The sequence below is a fragment of the Petaurus breviceps genome, unplaced genomic scaffold, assembly GCF_028583685.1.
Source record: "Petaurus breviceps papuanus isolate PSGF00001 unplaced genomic scaffold, PetGlider_PUasm1.0 126, whole genome shotgun sequence".
Classification (NCBI taxonomy): domain Eukaryota; kingdom Metazoa; phylum Chordata; class Mammalia; order Diprotodontia; family Petauridae; genus Petaurus; species Petaurus breviceps.
In genome coordinates this window covers 27527128-27549856 of record NW_027185655.1, presented here as the reverse complement: position 1 = coordinate 27549856, position 22729 = coordinate 27527128, and the positions used below count along the sequence as shown (strand labels likewise).

Genomic DNA, 22729 nt, shown 5'->3' with positions numbered 1-22729 from the left:
CCAATCGGGGTTAAGTAACTTGCTCAAGGTTACACGGCCAATTATTTCTGGGTGTGGTGCTAAGTATCTGAGCCCAGATTTGATCCCCAGGTCATCCCAACACTGGAGCCAGTACTCTTACTAGATGAGTTACCTGGCCACTCCTGACATATATTTTTTTAAAGGAAGAATTAAGCCCTGCTCAGATAAATGCAAACAAGCTAGAAGAGTTTGAAAGGCAAAACATGCAAATACCCATTTGATTGACTATGGAGAACATGAATCTGTCTAATTTGGTTGTCTGTAGCTATTATTTAATTGCTAATATTTAAATGGCTTACAAACATTTATTTAAATTTATTACAAAAGTAGTTATCCTAGAGAACCTTTGCAAATCAAAACTGGCATTGTTTATAATGGAACAAACTGATGTGAAAACTTGAAAGCAATTTCTGTTTTCATTTGCATTAAAAGTTCTACGTTAATGAGAGTCTGTGTTAGCTCATCTGGTGTAATAAATCATTTGCTAGTACTTGCTAATGGCGCCTATTGGTTCCTCTGAATTCTGTGAATTCAGACCTCAAAAGCCTTTCATTATGAATATTGCCATCCCTTCAGGGCCCTTAGCCAGATGTCACAACTCTTTATTTAAGTTTTACACAAGTCAGAAATTTAGATATCAAGACATTTTCTGTTGGTTCCTGTAGAAGCAAATATTTGGATGTGAGTAAATGCCCTCTCAAGAGTGACCTCAGGTATCTGACAGAGATTATATTGAGGTGTCTCTTAAAGGACTTAAATCACTATGACTCAAGGGTTAATAATTTTCAGAGTTTGCAGCTGAATAAATGACAGAAATAATTAATTCATGTATATTGTGGTTTGCTTATTTCATGATGAATTAAGCTACTTGCTGCTAGTCTGTAGAGCAGAAAGTTCTTGTCCTGTTTTTCTAGGTCTGGTCTATTAGAATACCGACTGTGGTTGTTTCTAATGCCGTGTTCTGATCTTAACTATTAAAAACTTTTTAAAATACATATTGAATCTTAAAACTAGGCCTTTTTTTCACTGAATATTGTGACTTTATTGGTAGTAGACAACATAGGGCACTATGCTTCCCCCCACTATTGCTCAGGGCCACTGGAACAAAGATAAGTTAGGTACGTGGGTTTGTCAGTAGTGGAACTCCTCTTTTGGCTGGAGATGAAAATCTGTGACTTTCCCCTTTAGTCTTTAGAGGCCACATAGATCATAAAGTTTACTGCACTGTTGTTAAAACCATATCCATTGTCATAGTAGGAACTGAGCTCAGCAAAATGGTTGTTAAAGACAATACCCACACAAGCATTAAAGGGTGAGTGCCACTCTTAAAATCACAGGATACAACCTGGTTCTTTGCATAACCTAAGATGTCCTTCAAATAGGGGTCCCCCAACTTCTTTTACCACTCTCTTGATATCATCATGTTTGGAAGGCTTCCCCAGGCCAGATCCCTAGCAGATTAATTGGAAGTGGGAACATGGGAGGCCATGCCTGTTACATTCCCATTCAGATCAGGGATGACCTTGTTTATAGCGTTTGTAGAACCAGTGGAAGTAGAGATGATATTTTGAGCAGTGACATGGTCATCACCCCCAACTTCCCAGAAGGGCCATCTGTTGCCATGTGTATAACAGTAATGGCATGGACTGTGGTCATTAGCCATTCATGATGCTGTAATTGTTGTGAATGACCTTGACCAGTAATGATCTTGGCAAAAGAATCAATGGTGCAGGAGGCATTATTGACAATCTCAAGAGAATTATTGTATTTCTCATGATTTGCGCCCAATACATAAGGACATTAGCAGAAGGAGAAGAGATAAAGACACATGTACCACCACCCTTCAAGCAAAAACCAGCCTTTTCCATAGTGATAAAGACATGAAAGAACTCAACTACATCCTTGGCTTTAGCCTTTCCTGGAAGACAGTAATAGCTTTTTCACTGATCACTAGCTTTCTGTTCTCTTGACAGTGCCATGCCAGGGTGGTAGTTCAGGCCATGAATGTAATCATATTGGAATATCTATACAATGCAATCAAAGCCAATGGAGAGGTCATTAATGGGTACAATATAATCTCTGCCCAAGATGGATGCTACTATAGGGCCCAGGTGTCCAATATGGCCAAATCCATTGATTTTAATCTTCACCATTTTGTCTCAGAGATGTGAATACAGCAGTGGATCCTGGCATCTGTGAGAGGTGAAAATTCAAAATTAAATTTTTTTTTTATAAAAGCATAAAGCCTATTCAGGGAGAGGAGTGAAGGGAATTTTATTTCACTGAACTACAAATCATCAGAATTGGTAGTTAGAGGACCTGAGTTCAAATCCTAATTTAGGGATATGAATGGGCATCATTTAAAGTCCTCATATTTCTCAGCTGCAATACAAATGTTGGATTAGATAGTTTTGTGATCTATCTTTTTAAGAATCTGGGTATTATCTAAGAGGAGAAGGTAGTCTCCATCATGTCCCTATTTCCAGCTTGCTATTCCAGAATCTTTAGGGAAATTCCCATTGGGTAAGATCCTGGACTCTCTTAATTGAGATGAGCTTTCTTGCTCCTGATGGGAGAGCTCCTTCACTCTGTATTATTTGGTATGTATTCTCCCACATCTACCTTCTCTTATATCTGTTTTGTGATGATTTGTATAAATGGACTTCTTTACTATTCAAAAAAAGAGTCTGACTATTAAAAAATGTAGAAGCAAGATATTAAAGGTTTTATTCTTTTAAGAAAATATAGAAAATTCAGATTCCAAGATAAGTTGTAATTACCATATTCTGATAGACTAGTTTTACCTAATAGATTTTCAAATATTTTGTTGCTTGAGATTTTTTTTTTTTGCCTTTTGGAGGGCAATTGGGGTTAAGTAACTTGCCCAAGGCTACACGGCTAGTTTTGTGTGTGTGTGTGTGTGTGTGTGTGTGTGTGTGTGTGTGTGTGTGTGTGTTAAGTGTCTGAGGCTGGAATTGAATTCAGGTCCTCCTGACTCTGGGGCTGGCACTTTTCTCACTGTGCCACCTAGCCTCCCCATTGCTTGAGATTCTAAAAAAAAAAGAGAGAAATATAAAATGATAGTCTTGGTGAAGTCCTACATGGAAAGAGGAATTTGATTTAGACGATCTATTGAATATCCTAAACAGAATTCTGAGGATTTATCATTATTGTGAATCATAATCATTAGTCATCTCCATTTTGTACTCTTCTTTCATTTTGTTAAATTTCTCTGGGTAAATTGTATATGATCTCAAGAGGATGTAAGTTACTTGAGGAAAGAACTTCCATTTTTTTTCTTTTTATGTTGAATACCTTTCACAGTGTCTTGATATTAATAAATGTTGAATTAAGCTGAATGAAGAACAAATTTTTGCTATCATTGTCATGACTTACATGTTTACAAGGTTATTTGCTTTCAGTTACCCTTTGGGGTAGGCAGGTCTTGTCCTTAGTCATCCCTCAAAGGCTTCTCCTGCTTTTTTCTGGTAATTATCTGCTTCAGGCCTTTACCCAGGATTCAATCACAGAAAGTAAAATAGTCATGAGCCAACTGATTAACAACAATGTTGTCTTTCTGAGAGTTTAGCATATATACCATAATGCTAAAAGATTAAGATGCTGGAAAAGTGTTGCACAGAATCAAACATATTAATTCCTTTCAAATTTATTTTTTAATTTTCTCATTTTGAAAATATAGTTAGGCAATCATTTAGATTTCCTGAAATAATAGTCTAGAGACAGCATAATAAGAAGAATGAGGAACTAACTTTGGAGTTAGGATGACCTGGGTTCAAATCCCACCTCTGACACATGATGCTTGTGTGGCCCTGAGCAAGTCATTTAATCTCAGTGACTATAAATTACAGAGAAATTTGCAAACTGCCTACCCCACAGGGTACCTGCAAGGAAATAGCTTTGTAAACATTAAAGTGTCATGACAATAATAGCAACTTACTTTATCTTCATTCAGCTTAATTCAATATTCATTAGTATCAAGACACTGTGAAAGGCATTCAACATAAAAGAAAAAAAGGAAGTTCTGTCCTCAAGTAACTTACATTTTTTTTAGATCATATAACATTTTTTCCCAGAGAAATTTAACAAAATGCAATGGTGAAAGAAGGTTCCTCACTGAAGAACCCTTATAAATGATGAAATTGCAGGTCCACATCAATAGTATATCCACATATAATATGCATAACAGAAATGTGCTGATGTGGTATGTAAAAAAGGATATTATATAGGTTAAATGAACATTTTGTTTGTAAAAAAATCAAGTCATCCTAAGGCTTCTATAGCATATATTTTACAGTGATAGATTCAGAGAGATGATGTTCCATAAAAGTTTCCTAACTTTACAAAGCCCAGAGATATTTATTAATTTAACATAGCACAGATCAATTTATTTTAAATATACTCTATAAAGATTAAACAAGTATTCATTTGGTTTTCTGTGTTTCTATATGTGGTATCTACTGAAATAATATCCCATAAAGGTACTAGCTTCCTATTCAAGTTTCCAGATAACTATCCATCCAGGTCTGAGTTCTAGTGCCAAAATTCATATTCATTTTGAGCCAGAATAATAGACACCTCTTTCTCAGAATTCGTTTCAGTTAACTTCAACAGATACTTATTAAGTACCCATAGTGTGCAAAGCTTAGTAAAGAAAGTCACAGCCTTCTTCCCTCTCCTTCAAATGATCAGCAAAATATACCTTATCAAATAGTTTGATTTCACAAGTGACCAACAAGATAGAGATTATACATTTTCTGTGGATCCCACATGGTAAGAGCTTAATGTAGGGGGCCTGAGAACTCACATTGTCCTTGTTGCTTGAATACAAAGTGGTCACTAGAAGCTGGGGTGGGACTAAGGTAGAAGCAGCTCATCTCAAGTACATAGCTAGTTGATTTCAATGGGAACTTTAGTCAGTTAAATCAACTTAAGGGATGCTCAATATATATTCTTTTTAAATATCCTTATCCTGCTGTGGCTAAAGAAATTTCCTTTTCTTAGTCATTGAATGACCTATGAATCATTTTGTTCCAACTACCCGGAGATTGACCTGAGTTGTTCCCAGCACAGCACACCTCACTAACTCTCAAAAAAAAGGAATTACGTACCAGAAATAGAGCAATTACAGCTTTCTCCAAATGGCCAGAAACAAGGAAGTTTAAACAAGTGTATGAATTAAGTGGAAAACAGTAAAATGTCACAGATTTCTGCTCTAAAATTGATTTAGAAATTTATCTGTTGCTGCAGGTTCTCAACTCACATAAACTTTGTCCCTACTCTAGTATTCTGTGGAAGCAAGTGGATTTTGAATGTTTTTGGTTACTTGCAAAGTAGAGAGTAAATAGGGTTGGACACTCATTCTACCTGGGGAGGTCCCTAAGTTCCAAGAATGTAGGAATTTGCCCTAGAAAATCTACTATACCTTTCCCAAGACAATAGAAGTAGTATTGCCTAAACCAATCATACAACTAAAGAATGGAAGGAACTGGGGCATAACGATTATGTAGGAAATTTTGGCAGGAACTAAAGGAAGAAGACTGGAATCCAGCTGAGGCCAGCTATTCCCATGACAAGTAGGGGAAAAGTGAATTCCCCAACATCAGGTATTAAAACAGCTTTGAGTACCCATCCTAGGAATAAACCCATTATCAAAGAGAAAGGAGTCAGAAAGTAAATGAATGAATGCATAAGATATAAAAAGCAAATAAACTAAAGCCAAAAAAGATCTCCGAAAAAGAAAATAGTTAAAAAATATCTAGAGCACAAGCAGATAAATCAAAAGGGAAGATATTAAAACTGGAAAATATGATGAGTAAGAAGACTTCTAAAAATAATTCAAACGGTTCTAAATCAATATTACAAGACAAAGAAAATTGAACACCTTATGAAACACAGAAATCTGTGGATTTCCAACAGAGAAACCTCAGCATGAAAATCCAGAAGAGTGTAAGAGATAAAACAAAACCATCAGAAAATTACAAAAATGAGAACAGATGGAAGAATTTAGGACCTACACAGAAGAAAGTATTAGTAGAATCGGAAAAAAAAAAATACTTGAGTCTTTAGTGACGGATCTCTCCAGAGAAATGAAAGACAACAGATCAGGAATAAGTATATAGTGAAATGAAGGACAATCTGGAATAAGACAGGCCAAAAATAATAAGGATAAAATAAAACATAACTTTATACAAATAAAATGTGTTAATTTAAAAATGGCCAGCAACAAATTAGAGATAAATTAAAGATTATAGGCATCTCAGAAGAATGTGTTCAGTCCAAAAAAAAACCCTCCAAAATATAATGGAAGAAATAAGAAAACTACCTAGAACTTCTAAATATAAACAAACAAAAATCCAATCAATACATGCAAATAGAAAAAATCGACAGATCACTTACAGAAGAAAAACAAAATCCTTGAGTTTCAAACATCAAGATGCAATTTTGTGGAATGAAATGAAGACTGTGCTAGTGTCTATAAATGGAGCCAGGGAGGAAAGTAGATAGAATTGAATGTATGTGATCAAATCCTTGGTAAAAAAAAAAAGAAACCTTGAGGAAAACTAGCTTCTTTACTCAACAAGATGAGATGTTATAGGAGAATGGGAGAGGTGGCAAAGGTACAGGATAAAATGGGGATAAAGCAAAGAGGAAATCTGGGATCAGTGGTGGACAGGGTCTCATTGAAAAACACTTCCACAGAAGAAGAGATATACTTTGTAAAGAAATACAGATGCTTTACAATTAATCTAATTTGCAGCAATTTATTTTGTAAAAAAAAAAACTTGCTCTGAGGAAGTATTGTAACTCTTTGTTTTACATGTTGTTTTGGGAGACGAGAAATCTCTGCTCCTGGGGATGTCTAGCATACAGAAGGTGGGAGCCCATTGACCCAGAGACGAGATTTCATAACAAGGGGGAAAATCATCAAAGTGAGGATAGGGTGTAGAATTAGTCAAAACATTTGGAAAAGAGTAATTTCAACTCTGAAACAATCGCCTCCTTGAAGTAAGACCCAAAAAACAATAACGTAGAAATTATACATGCTAGTCAATTCTTTTAGAACCTAGAAGACGGTACTCAAACATTCTACTTTAGAAGCTTTAATTCCATGAGGAACACAAAGTACTAGTGATCATGAATTAAATAATAAGGATTTAGAATAGACAGAAAATGAACTAATGCAAAATAAGCATAACCAAGAAAACAACTGCACACAGAAACAACAATGTGATGATGATAATGAACTGTGAGAAGCCTAGCTGTTCTGATAAGTCTGAGACAATTCCAAAGCACTCATAATGAAAAGTTATATCAACTTTCAGAGAACTGATGCATATTAAGTGCAAACTAAAGCATATTAAATCTTCAATTTCCTTTTTTTTCATTTGTTTGCTATATGATTAATATGGAAATATGTTTTGTATGACTTCACATGTATGGTAAGTATCATATTTCTTGCCTTCTCAATGGGTGAGAATTGGGCTGGAAGGGGAGAAAGAATTCACAGCTGAAAATTTTAAAAAGAATGAGAAAATTTAGAAACTAAAAAGAAAGAATAGGCAGGAAGTGAGAATTAAGGAGAACAAGGTAATTAAATCCTTTTAAAGAAAAGGCACAGCAAACAAAAAAAAACTAACAAAAAAGTAGGGGTGATTTTGAATTAATTACTTAACTGAGAGGGGAAAACAGGGAGAAGAGTTAGATAATTAAATGAAATGAAGAAAAAAATGAATCAATATGTTAACAAAATTTCAAAACTTGGGAAAAGGTTGATAAACAGGACCAGGTTGGTGAAAGGAAAAAAGATCTTTTGGAAATATAATTGTCTTGAAGTTGATTAACAAAAATAATTATAGGACAAGGTACTACCTAAAAAGAAAAAAAAGAAGGAAATAAAAATAATTAAAATATATTAGAGATAAAAGGAGTATATATAATAATAAATATATACCCAAATCTTTAATATTAAATGAGTGACAGATTGAGTAAGAAAACAAAACCCCACACTCTATTTCTTTCAGGAAACATATCTAAAAAGCAAGGAGATACACAAAACAAAAGTGGAAGGCTGGAACAAAATTATTATGCATCAGGTGAATTCAAAAAAGTAGGAATTGAAATCATACTATCAAAATGAAAACAAAATCTTGAAAAACTGTTAGATATATTTATTAAATTATACTATGCTTAAAGGAACAATAGAGAACAAAACAATATTAATAATAAATGTATGTGCACCAATAAATAGAAAAAGTAGAATACACTGAAAAGGAAGAGTGGGTATGGTGTAAAAGGAGTATCTTCTTGGGAGTAGGGCTGCCCTAAAGTCAATTAAGCAAAAATATCTAAATTCATAGGAAAAAAAATGAATTCCATGAAAATGTGTGTGTGTGTGTAAATATATATACTTGGAGATTTTAATTCCGTCTCTCAGAGTTGAAAAAATCTAACAGAATGATAAACAAAAGGGAAAATGCATAATTGAGCAATAATTAAAGTGTAATTCAAAATAAACTTGAGACGTCATTTCACATTTAGCATCACTGGCAATGATATCAGATGAACAATGTTGGAGTCAATGGTGGAGGAGGAGTAGGAAGACAGGGAAAATAATGTATTGTTGGTGCAAATATAAATTGGTACCAGAGTTTTGGAAAACAATTTGGCATTATGCAAATAGAGTGGTTGTCCATACTTTCTCACCCAGAATTCTCCCATTAGTCATAGAAAGAAAAGACTTGTATATACCCAAATATTTATGACTGTGTGTGTGTGTATGTGTGTAAGCAAAGAATTTAAAACAGAGTAAATATCTGTCAATTAGGAAACAGCTAACCAAATTCTGGAATATTAACATAAAGAAATAATATTATACTTTAAGAAGTGATGAATATGAATGCAGAGAAGCATGGAAAGAATTTCAGGGACTAATACAAAGTGAATTAGCAGAACTAGAAAAAAACAATATGCACCATGAGAGCAAAAATGAACTTGACAAGCAAAACAATCACAAAATAATAAAAATGAAAGTTGCAAAATTAAAAAGAATATGCATGGTCCTAAAGAAGAGCTACAAGCAAACCTCCTAGAATAAGATGCTGATTCATGGATGTCAGATTTTATAAAAGTATTGATTTATTTTGTTGATTTATTTCTCTTAATTTTTATTTAAAGATACTTTTTTGTTACATGAGATAGATATCTGGAAGGGTAGAGAGGCAATGCTAAAGGAGGAAACAAACTGTTTAAAGAAATGAAAACATGGGGCAGCTAAGTGGTGCAGTGAATAGAGCACTGGCCCTGGAGTCAAGAGGACCTGAGTTCAAATCCGACCTCAGACACTTAACACAAAACTAGCTGTGTGACCTTGGGCAACTCACTTAATACCAATTGCCCTGCCTTTTCCCCCTCCAAAAAGCAAAAAAAAAAATAAATGCAAAAGAAATTAAAACAATATTTTTTTAAAAACTGACTTCACACTAATGATTTCAGAAGTAATCATCTTTTTTTACATTGTTTTGAGGTAGTGTTTTAGAGATAAATGATTATACAAGATTGTTGTGTGCTTATGTGTAAAGTATTTTGGAAATCTTTAAAACTATATGTCTGTGTGTGTGCATGCATGTGCTCTATTATTATTTTTCTAACTTCTTTTTGCTTTTTGAAGAGGGTAAGGTAAGGCAATTGGGGTTAAGTGACATGCCCAAGGTCACATGGCTAGTAAGTGTTAAGTGTTTGAGGCTGGATTTGAACACAGGTCCTCCTGACTCTATGGCCAGTGCTCTATTCACTGCACCACCTAACAGCCCCTCTTCTAACTTCTTGATGCCTTGCCAATATCAGTAATGTTTAGTTATGGACAAAGAAAATAGAAGTTTACTCCTGTCTCTGAAATCTATTGGTTTAAAGATTTCCTTACTAATAAATACGGATGATCACCCCAACTAACATTTAGAGACTGGTCTCAGTCTATTAATGCCTCTTGAGGATAGAGTCTGTTTTTCATTTTCATTCATCATGTTACCCTCTGGTGCTCAGCATGATACCTAGCATTTCATATGCACTAAATGCCTTTTAATTGCTGAATTGAGACTTAAATATATAATTTACACACCAAAAGAAAAATCTAGCATTATAATTTTTAAAATATCCTGACTGAGAAATTAATGATAAATATTGAAAACAAGAAATACCAAGAGAACTTCTCAGTGAGCTTGGTTTTATGTTTTTGTGGGCTCAGTCTAATACAACCTTTTGAGAGATCTGGAAAGTATTAATTTGGGAGTCTGGCAAATAGAGTCTTTGACCTTGGGTGAGTCACTTCATTTTTGTGTGTGTGTGTGCTTTAGTTTATTTATCTGTAGAAGGGTATTATATGATATCTGAAGTCCTTTCAAGCTCTAACTCTTGGATTATTGATCTCATAACAGCATATATAGTTGAAAGCTAATTGGATGCTGATTACATAGTAACTTAATTTCCTTGTACAAGGCAAGTAAAAGAGTGTTTAAAATGGAATGAATAAAATACTGCAATACTTTATCACTGCAGGATGAGTGCTTTGTTTGAAAGGCCTGGGTTGTTGTTGGGTTGTTGGTGCTGGCATTGTTTTGGCAAGATAAGAATTTGAGGGAAGAAATGGATAGTGAAATGATCTAGTCTAAAGGAAAAGACAGCATTATAAACTGAGAAAAACCATTATCTATGGTACATTAAGGATTAATCGACCAGAAATACAGGATATTACATTGGACACAACTGATGCCAGGTGTTATTTTTGCTTGCAGAAAATCTGTATTTTATAAAGATCATAAAAAGGATGAATTCTCAATCTGACATACAATGAGAACATACAATGAAAAAGAACAAAGTGTGATTGCTTCATCAGGGAAAACAAATTAAAATTCACAACTGTGAGCCTCTTCTGCAGGCTTTGCAGGGAAAACAATAATGTGGAGCTTTCTCCCTCTTTTTTTTCTGTTATGAGCTTTTTGTCAAGTCTGCAAAGTGCTCATTGCAGTTCAAAATCTATTGACATAGCTATCTAATGTTAGAAACCTTTTCTTTGTGGTGCAGTGAAAATCTATTCTGATTAATGATAAACAAACCTCTAAAGGCTCATTGGTTTCAAAAGGCATCTTAAAGTAGAAGTTAGGAAGGACAAAAGTCTTTAGATTAGGCTACTCAGGAGACTACTATTTCTTCTGATCATTTCCATTCTGTCAGATTCCAATTAAACCAGTCGTATAGTTAAATACTTACACCAATATTTCATTACTGCCACATCCTTTGCTGCTTCAAGTCAAATAACTGAAATAGGTTGAGAGGGAAGGGAGAGAGAGGGAGAGTTGGTCTATTTTTTCAAATTTAAAGAAAAGCATTTATTTAGAATTTGCTTCATTTGACACACAGATTCATGATATTTTTGTACCTTTTACCTTTACCATTTTTTTTTTACCGTTTTTACCTTCAGACACCCAAGTTCAGTCTGCTTTTTTATTACTGTGTAATTTTGTTCCTATTAAGAACACACTGCTGCATTTTTTTCTTTTATTTTTGGTGTTTTATTTACTCTTCCTTACAAAGCAGAAATTTTAAAGTAATTTAACATGGGTTTTAATAAATAATTATGGTAGCTCTCTCCAAAACAAAGCAAACTTCAATATTCTTTTCCTTTCAATTAAAATAGCTTTTGGCTACTTTTATGTTATATAATTTTAATATGGAAATTGGGGCAAAATAACTAAATTCTCAAATCTAGTTTGCAATTTAGAGTACAAAATCTTTATTTTTTATTGCTAAAGAATAATAAGCTATTTTACATTAATATACAAATCTTTTTGACTACTCAAAGCACCTTGGGGATCATGGTTGTTAATGTCACCTAAAAAGTGATGGAAATAATCATCTCATCCAGGGTTTTTGCCTGTCACTACTGATTTTCTGAGTTCTGTCATTATTAAAAATTTATTTGCTTGTTTAGATGGTCCTAAGCTGTGATTTCCTCACATCACCTGGTACAGAAATTCTCTCCACCAGTTGAAATGGCAATCCCTCTGTAATTTGATATCAGAAAGAATTACCTAGTGATACTGAATGGTTAAGTCACTTAACCATGACCACATAACTAGTATTTATCAGGACTTAAATTTAGGTTTTCCTGACTCCAAGAATCATAGGATCAGAAACTTAGGACAAGAAGGACTTTTGGGACCACCTATAAAGGGAGTTTGGTGGAGGGTGGCCTCCTTTTAGACCCTGGGAAGTTAAGTGACTTGTTTGAAGTCACATGGTTAAGTGAGACAGGATTTGAACTCATATTCTTTGACTCCAAATCTAGTATATTAATTTCTCCATACAGTATTCCATGTTTCCTCTCATTATTCACCGTGATGAATGTTAAAGTTGATATTAGAGGAAATAAGTGTGGGTCACACTCTTCCTTCTCAGATTATTTAGGCATTTATATTTAAAGTCTATAAAATACATATGGATGTCAGCCATTTTAATGAGCATGTATGTGTTTGCTAGCAAATATATTAAATACATCAAATAAAATTTTTACAATAAAAATATTAGTTAGAACTTTAGAAAACGTTTCATTCATGGTCTTGTATAATTGTTGCTATGCTATAAAATTCTGCTTCCTTTTGTCTGTCTTATGTTTTAGGAAATAAATGATGCTGATGTACAGGAACTAGTGAGAAGGTCAATTGGAAGGTTAACAATTATTCGACAGACATTTCCAGTCCCACAGAATATAAGTCAGAGATGTTTCCGTGGCAACCATCGGATATCTTCAACATTGTGTGATCCCAAAGACCCATTCTCCCAGAATATGGAGGTACACTCTATATGGCTATGTACTCTTCTTTGAGAACTATTTTGACAAACAGCTACTGAATGTATTTCATTGCATCAATGCATGACATATCGTAGATGCTTAATAAATATTTTTTAATGATTAATTGAATGGACTTTCAGTGTAGCATTAGAATATTTAGCTGCTAAACAAATATCCCCAACAATTCTTAACCATTTGCAAACTGTTAATTTGCATTTGAGAAGAGTTGTTAAAAATGTGTTTTGGTTTCATGTCCTCATGTAAAAAGAATTGATGTCGTTGAGCTGTTTTAATCATGCCCAACTCTTCATGAGGCCATTTATGGGTTTCTTGGAAGTACACTGGAGTGGTTTTCCATTTCCTTCTCCTGATCATTTTATAGATGAGGAACTGAGGCAAACAATGTTAAGTGACATGCCCAGGGTTACAGAGCTGGTAAGCCTCTGAGGTCAGATTTGAACTCAGGAAGATGGGACTTCTTGACTTCAGGTCCAGTTCTCTATCCACTGTGCCACCTAACTGTCCATGTAGAAAATATCCTTTTGCCTAGTAAAATTATGAATTAGCTTATATTCTTGAAACCCTGGGATAATATATACTATTTTACATGTATTTTTTTTGTTTAATTAATTGATATTATACTAGAAATAACAGATGCCAGGGTTGCTAGCATTTAAGACCAGCTTTGCTAGCAAATTAAACTTACCTTTCTAGTCAGTGGAGTGGGAAGGGAAGGAAGAGAAATGGAGGGAAGAGAAAGGAAAGAGACAGGAGAGGAGAAGGGGATGGGAAAGCAGAGGAGGGAAAAGCAGGGAGGGAAAAGGAAGAGAGGAAAGAAGAAGAAAGAAGAGGAGAGAGGAGGTGAGAAAAGGAGAGGAAGACATAAAAATGTTAATTGATCTGGCAAGCCAATCTTTTAACTTCATTTAAACAAAATTCCATGTTACAGAAGCATGTTTTAATTATGCATAAGGAATTTTTTTTTTAAATTTGGAACTGCCCAACATGGAGCCAGTCTCTCTTCCCTATCCCTTAATGAAGCATTCAAGCAAAGCCTGATAGCCATCTGTCTGGAATTTTGTTAAAGGGATTCCTGCATTAGATAAGAAGCTGGAACAGCTGCTCTAAGCTCCCCTTAAACATGAAGTTTCTAAGAGTTTACAAAAAAGTAAAATTAATAGTTTGAAGTAAAATTGGTTATGGAATACAGAGGTTGCATCCTTATCTGATAAGGCAGATAATACTGTTTAGATTTATTGGCTACTTTTGAAAAATTGTATATTTGTACCTAAAAGGCCAAAAAAGAAAATGACTGTGCCTAAATTACATGGTTGTACCTAAAAGGCCAATAAAAGAAAATAAAAAGTAATGTCAACAAGAAAAGGAAAGCAGGCTATAGCCATTAACAGTTATGGTGCAAGAAAATTATTGCACACTAAATTTGAAAGTTAGCCTTCTAAAATATTAAGTGTTGCTACCTTGGGAAATCAAAAATACTAGAAAATCCAAGTTATGTGTATCCCAATGCCATCACTTACACAAAAACCATAATATTTATAGACTAAGTAGTGACTTTCATTCTGTGAAGTTTAAAGTAATTTGTGATCACATTCAATGATGGAAAATACTCAACTTTTACTTTAGTTGGAAGATCACATGTTATTGCCAAGAGCTGCCTCTACCAATATCTGATTCTACATTCCCTGTCTGCTCCTTGGACCTGCTGTATCTGGGTGTTCTTGACCCTCTTTACGCTTTAATGTGTGTGTGTATTTATCCTTTAAATATAAAACACTTCCCCCCCCAAATTTCTACCCAATTTCAAGTATCAACAGCTTTACTCACCATTACTGCCACCCTCAACTGCAGGCTAGTTGGGCACGGAAGAGAATGTCCTAGAAATTTCTCTCCTCTACGATCTGTACTGCAGCACTGGCTGTGAAGGTGGCAACTTGAGTGGTGAGGCAGATGGTGACCAGGAATGAACCCTGTGATAGTTTCCATATTGAAATCTGTGTTCAGAAAGGACAAGATATCAGTGGTGAGTGGGTGGAATCGGAATAGAGGATTGAGAAGGTTCTTCTACCTTATAGAGGAAATATAATCTCCATCCCAAGGAAGTAAATGTAGCCAATAAATGATCTGTTCCACCTCTCTGTCTCTACTTGTATCCCAGTCACAGTGAATTAGCTTAGTTTAGTATCTTAACTGGCAAAAGAGAGTTTTCCTGAAGAAAAATAGTAAAGAAATGAACCATATATTAGAATAGCAGCGACAATGCTGAATAATGATGAATCCCTTCATCTCAATCCCTTAATCAATAGCATATATTATGCTCTCTATCAATCAATAAGCTTTTATAAAGTACCTACAGTGTTCCCATGAACTACATTAAGTACTTGGATACAAAGACAAAAGGAAAACAATTCATGTCCTCAAGAGACTCATATTCTATGGAGAGAAACAACAGGTACGCATTGAAGTATGTACAAAATACAAGGAAATGAATGAAGGGAGGTCAATAGCTAAGGGGAATCAGGAAGGACCTCGTGTAGAAGGTGGTACAAACTGAACTTTGAAGTACATAGAGGCATGGAGGGGAGTTCATTCCAAATGGAGAATAATGCTAGAGCAAAGACTCAGGCAAAAGAGGAAATATCCCGTAAGGATGCTTTGCAAAGTAAGGCATTCTCTCTGTCCCATAAAGTATTCAAGCAGATGAGAATTTGTCTGCAATGCTGTATAAAGGAAAAATATTTGTATTTTTTTTTAAAGCTTCTCATGTCTGTCTACATGTTGACTGCCATTCTATACTAGCATGTAAGCTTCTTAAGAGTAGGGTGACTGGTGCTTTTTTGTGTGTATTTGTTTCAGGTACATTTGTCATTATATTCCCCTATCACATTGCTTGGAATATACTCAATGTTTAATAATGTTTGTTGAATTGATTTGAGTTAAATAGATAGGGTATTATCCAAGGAGATGGAAAGTAGAAAAAGGAAGATTTTACAGAAATATGAATTATCCATGGAATATTTCATTTTGTGTGATTATGGACAAATATTATGCTTAATGATGGCTGACCTTTGTTCATTTAAGTCCCAGTACAGGCTCAGTGACTTGACACTAAATTAATCTTTATTCCTCTGAGTGAACTACTTTGAATGTGCTTTCTATCTCTGATATTAGCATGACTTGTTTATCTTAGAAAACTGTAATTTTAATAAGCTGAAAGCTTTACTTCTCTAACCTCAGATGACTGATTTTATCTTATCAATGACCTTATTGGGTTGGCTTTCTGGGAGTTAATTATAAATTGGGAAAAAATATATAAATTACACAGATTTTAAAAATTAATTTTCTGTAAAACAAGTTAGGGAATAAGGAGCTAGACATTTTTGTCAGTTATCTGGGAAAAGGCAATCTTAATAAATCCAGTATAAGATGTGATCTTATGTTTCGAAATGGATAGATGTTAGGTTCTATTTAGGGAGAGAAAGAAAGAAAAGTTCATTTGTCAAATTCTCAACTGAAATTTTCATGTAAAGATTAGAGTACTCATCAATATAAACAATTATAGATGTATTGGTGAGTGGTAAGAGATGTCCCAATGCACTACACATGCCAAATATGCTGTCTTAAAATTCAGAATTATCCCTCTGCACATAAAATAGTACTTCAAATCATATTGGTTCTCAAGAGACAGTCCGAGAAGGAAGAAGCCACGACCGTATTCTGCTCCTGCTTTCCTAATACACCTTTGTATCTAAGGACACAGAAAAATGTATTCACTTTCTTATGTTCTACAGAAGTATTGATAATTAAACCCTCTAAAGAACCGGAAAAAGTAAAAATAAATTACTTCAGGACAGAATCTGTTTTCTTGGGTACATTGATCTTCATTGATTTTGTCTTAGGTTTTTCTTTAGGGAGCTAATGATCTAAGTATTCTCTCTGGAATTGGATCCCTGTTGATGCTAGGCTTTCTAAATGGCTTATAGTATGTTTGGAAAAAGATAGCTTTTCAGTAATTGGTTAATAGTTCTTGGTAATAATTCAGGTAAGATCTAAGTACAACAAAAACTCGGTAGAAATTGGTTCAAATAATTCTCCATTTCATATAGGAGAAGAAAGATAACTATCTCATACGGCTCAATCAGCTGATACAATGTGTTACCTGAAATTTATTTTTTTCCAATTCTCTTTGAATCTGTAATCATTGCAATGGGTTGCTAATTGTCCCTGCTTTTCTCTTTTACACACACATGCACACACACATACACACACACTCGCACACATACATGAGCATACACACAGAGAAATCTGTTACCTATATTAATATCATATTCAAAATTATGCAGCTATGAATCTGGAATCCAAATATCATCAAAACTTGAATTTCTTAGAAAATGAGTAATTTAACACTTAGATTCAAATATTTTTGGGAAGTAATGATTTCTGAGGTTTGATACAAACAACCTCCTTTCTTCCCCCTCCACTCTTTGTTACACACACAAATAGGCAGGTACACAAACTGAGGTATAAAATCAAATTGTCATATGATTGTACATACCATGATTTTCATTTCTGATCACAATACTGATAAAAAATCAAAAGAATATTTTTGCTTGTGTAACCAAATAAATCAGCAAGTTAATCTCTAGCACATACTCTACAGCTCTGAATTCTCCATAGTTCTATAGACAAATGGGTATCATCAAGTTTAGTGATCAGTCTGTATTTCTTTTTCAGATCTCAAACCTTTATATATATGATACGGTGCTTCTACTGGCCAATGCTTTTCACAAGAAACTAGAAGACCGGAAGTGGCATAGCATGGCAAGTTTGACATGTATCAGGAAGAACTCTAAACCCTGGCAAGGAGGGCGGTCCATGTTGGATACCATCAAAAAGGTATCTTAAATCCTTTTTGGAAAGGATAGTATCCTTACTAGTGACATTATTGGTCTAAAGCATAAAACATCAGTGTGATAGGGACATTTTATAATAAAAAATGTTTAACTAGAGTACCACATTTATACCCATCAAGGAATTTTCATTTAAGTTGATTGGTTCATTTGTTAAACAACTACTATACGCAAGACAGTGGTAGGCGTTGAATGAGATCTGAACGTGAGTATCATATGATTTCTACCCTTAAATAGCATTAAGTTAATTTTTTTTAATCAGTTAAAGGTTGAAGTATTATAGATAGAATAAGTAGTATTTTAAAATTTGAGGAAAAATTACTTTATCTTAGTGCTTTTCACAAGGAAAAGAAAATGATCACACTTATTTACCAATTTTTTCAGTCTTTTCCATCATATTTGACTCTTTGTGACCCCATGTAGGGTTTTCGTGGCAAAGATGTTGGAACAGTGTGCCATTTCCTTCTCTACCTTATCTTTCTCGTCTTTATTAATTTGTTCATTTAGTTTTAATTTACAAGATTCAGTTCCACAATTCCTTGAGTTTCAAATTTTCTCTCCCTCCCTCCCCTCCCCCCACATCCCTCTTCCCCCATAGAGGCATACAATCAAGTATAGGATCTGCAAATAATTTCACATTAGGCATTAGTCAGGTTATAAAGACGGACTGTATCAGATGGAATGAAAAATGGTAAACAGGAAACAAAACCAAACAAGAAAAAGAAAAAGATCAGGTAGCTTGCTTCAATCTGGATTCAAACTCAGTTCTTTCTAGTTCTTTCTCTGGATGAAGACATCTCTCTCCGTCATGAGTCTTTTGGGATTGACTTATATCAGTGCATTGCTGAGAAGAGTCCAGTCTATCAAAGTTGGTCATCACACATACGTTGTGTCTATACTATTGTACAATTTCTCCTGGCTCTACTCTTCTCACTCAGCATCAGTTCATATATGCCTCTCCAGTTAAATATGAAGTCCGTCTGCTCCTCCTTTCTTATAGCACAACAGTATTCCATTACATGCATATACCACAACTTGTTCAGCCATTCCCCAATTGATGGGCACCCTCATAATTTCTAATTCTTTGCCACCACAGAAAGAGATGCTATAAATATTTTTGTACATATGCATCTTCCTCCCACTTCTGTGATCTCTTTGGGATATGACCCCAGAAGTGGTATTGCTGGGTCAAAGGGTATGAAATTATTTATAGCCCTTTGGACATAATTCCAGATTGCTCTCCAGAAAGGTTGGATCAGTTCACAACTCCACCAGCAATGCATTAGTGTTCCAGTCTCTAGCTTTTTTTACAAATGAGAAAACTGAGGCAAACAGGGTTAAGTGACTTACACAGAGTCACACAGCTGGTACATGAGGCCAGCTTTGAACTCAGGAAGATGATTTCATGCCCAGTATTCTATATACCATACCACCTAACTTTCCTATGGTTACCAAGAGAGGGGTTGTAACTTGGAATTCATGAAATAAAAATAAATTACTTTTGATTACTATATTTCAATATTGTATAGTATTTAATATAATTCTGTGTATTTTATTTCATATTTAAAAAAATTCTGAGAAGTCTTTAGTAATAGTATCAAAATCAAATAACAATGGGAGCCACTAATCCCTATGTAAGAATTCCTGTGAGCGTCATATTGACTTAGTCCCAAAATGCAAGGTTATCTATATTTAATTATATTTATATTTACTTTGTTAAAATTTTCCCAATTTAAAATTTAACACTTATTTTTTTTAATTTTTGAATCCCAAATTCTCTCCCTCCCTTCTGCCCCTCTCCTGCCCTTTGAGAAAGCATGATATTGATGATATTAATAAACACATCGAGTCATGCAAAGCATATTTTCTTTTTAGCCGTGTTGCAATAAAAACTCTTCACCCAACACATAGACACACACACTCAAACATGCACATACAAGAAAAATAAAGTGAAACAAATATGATTCAATCTGTACTCAGAGTTCACTAGTTTTTTCTCTTGAGGTGGATAGCATTTTTCAGCATGGCTCCTTTGTAATTGCCCAATGACATGTTTATCTAATTCTGGTCACAATGTTTTGGGCCTCCAGCAGTATGTTTGATACCTCTGCTCTCTAGGTTTCACCAGAGTGCCAAAGGGGCCCATGTCACCAAAAAAAAAAGATTAAGAACATCTGAGTAACTCCTGCCCCAAAGCCCATTGGCATGAAACTCTGCACTTATAACTGGAGATGAATGTCTTTCCCTGCATCAGAGGCTAGGCCGAGTTAGTGAGAGGTGAGAGATAAAAGAACTGCAGAATTTACCAGTCCCTTTTGGGATTCTCCAAGTGAGAGTCCCCTCTGAGGTCCCCTTTGGCCTCTTTGGGACCTATTACTTTTGGGACTAATGAAGCTTGAATTCTCTTCTGAGTGAGTTGCTTTGAATGTTCTTCCAACTTTGGAGAGAGAAGGTAGAAGAGGCTAACTCCTATTCAGATTGCAAAAGAGAAGACTGGGAAGATATGAAAGGAGCAGACAGTTTCTATCACATTCCTATCATCCACTGCCATTCTAGAGATGTGGGGAATTTCCCCTTGGAGAAGACCCAGGACTCTCTCTGGCTCTTTCTCACTCTGTTAAGTTAAGTTACATTGCTATCAATGGGAAAGCTCCTTCATTCTGTATATATTTTCCTATACATGCCTTTTCTGATTTAAAGGACTTTCTTTGCTATTCTCTATTTGTGTTCATTGTGTAACTGGTATCAGGTGGGAAAGGAGTCTAGATTTAGATATAGAGCTTGGGGTCCCCTTTCCTTTCAAAATGCCAAAGTGGCAAAAAGTTAGTTCAACTCTGATCATATTCCCTAGCTGAACAATATTTAAGGGAGTAGATAGATATACTTCTAGCCCAGTATCCCATCTTGCTGAGGACAGCAGAGTGGTGGCCTCCAGCCCCAGCATCCTGCTTCCCCTCTTGGCAGGAATGAAAGCCTTCCTTGGAGAAGAGTGAGAGGAGAAGCTGCTAGAGATGTCTCTCCTGCTTCCATGTGAGTCAGGCTATTACAAGCCCCCTCACCACACTTGGGCTTCTGTACACATTTATCTTCACTCGTCTACCAAACCATCTGCAATAAATGTTAAAGTCTTTTTTTTTTCAAAATTTTATTTTAGATTCAAACCCCAGAACGCATATATGGAGTAGAGAAAAGAAACAAAAACACATCATAAACTTAAATATTGGAACTTAAATATGAAGTTGGGGGGAAAGCATATTGTGTGCATCAAAGAACATAATAGAGGGTGCAAAATATGTAACTAATATCTAATATGTAACAATAGATTTTCATTTCAAGAAAGCCTAGATGATAAATAATACACAATGTGTCAAGAATTGTCCATTTTTTCTTTCTTTCCTTATGAATTTTCTTTTGTTCTCTGCTGTACACTTTTTAAAATTTTGTTCTTTTTTTTTACATTTATTATAAAAAGAAAGATTTTATTATGATCTCTGAAATACAGTCTTATGCTAAGATTCTATGATTCTGTCAGAATGCAAACTCGAGGGTGAGGAATATTATTTTTGTTTTTGTATTCTTAGTATCAGTGAGGCAGTATAAGTAATGGATAGAAAGCAGGCTTGGGTACGAGCCTTTCCTCTGACACATGCTATCTGTGACTCTGAGCAAGGGCTGTTGACAGCACTATAAGATTATAAAATGAGGAATAGCTGTCATTATGCTTTGATGAAGGTAATTTCCTCGTAGGTAGTTTAGGATAACCAAAAATATAGAGTCAAAACCTCCTCCCCACAGGGGTGGCTAGGAGGCACAGTGAATGGAGCACTGGCCCTGTAGTCAGGAGGACCTGAGTTCAGATCTGGCCTCAGCCACTTAACACTTACTAGCCATGTGACCTTGGGCAAGTCATTTGATCCTGATTGCCCTGACTTCCCCCCTCCAAAAAGCAAAAAAAAAAAAAAAAAACAAAGCACAACCTCCTCCCCCTCCTTTCCCTCCTTCCCTCTAACACCTTAAACAGAGTAGACACTTGATCAAAGTTTGCTGAGTTGAATCACATCAAATGGAACCTGTGAACATTTACTGTTTTCTACACTGTGTTGTTATTGCTTTGTGCTACAACTGCAGGTGGCCTTTTCTTTTTTTTTTTATTTTTCAAATGCTTTACTAACTTCTGATTTACATCATTCATTTCCTCCAGATTTTGAGTTGCAAATTTTCTCCCCGTTTTTTCCCTATCCACTGCCCCAAAATAGGAGTCCCAAAGGATGTCCCCTCCTCCAATATGCTCTCTCCCATATTTTCTCCCATACCCCTTTCAAATTTTCCCATGCATCTCTATGCCCCAGTGCCTGTATATCTTATTTTCCAGTTACATGTAAAATAGTATATATATATATATATATATTTTTTTTTTTTTAAACATTTGATTTTAAAACTTTGAATTCCAGATTCATTTTCTTCCTCCCTTGTCACCCACCCTTACTGGGAAGATAAGCAGTTCAGTGTAGGTTGTACATGTGTGGCTAATGCAAAACAATAACATAGTAGATATATTGTAAAAGACTGCCTATATTTCCCTCCCTCCTATCCCACCTCCCACTTTGTTCTGTTCTCTGCTTTGATCCCATCCCTTTTCAAAAGTGGGTGCTTCCAACTTCCCTCTTCCCCAGCCTGCCCTCACTTCCATCACCCCCCCCTCATTCACTTCCCCCCCCCACTCTCCTGGAGGGTGAGATACCCTATTTAGTTTGTATTTCATTCCTTCCTCAAGCCAAATTCAATGGGAATAAGGTTGACCCATTCCCTTTTGCCTTCCTATTCTTTCCCTCCATTGTAACCATTTTCCCTTGCCTCTTCTATATGAGATAGTTTATCCCATTCTGTCTCTCCCCATCTCCTCTCATTATATTCT

At 35.1% G+C, this 22729-nt stretch overlaps 1 protein-coding gene across 1 annotated transcript in view; it reads left to right on the top strand.

Moving 5' to 3' along the window:
- The window catches only part of GRID2 (glutamate ionotropic receptor delta type subunit 2), a 919201-nt gene that overhangs the window by 186099 nt on the left and 710373 nt on the right, over positions 1 to 22729 (top strand). The window contains exons 5-6 of the mRNA XM_069098591.1: positions 12713 to 12886; positions 17639 to 17800. Coding sequence (XP_068954692.1) covers positions 12713 to 12886; positions 17639 to 17800 — 336 coding nt within the window. The remainder of the gene's footprint in view (positions 1 to 12712; positions 12887 to 17638; positions 17801 to 22729) is intronic.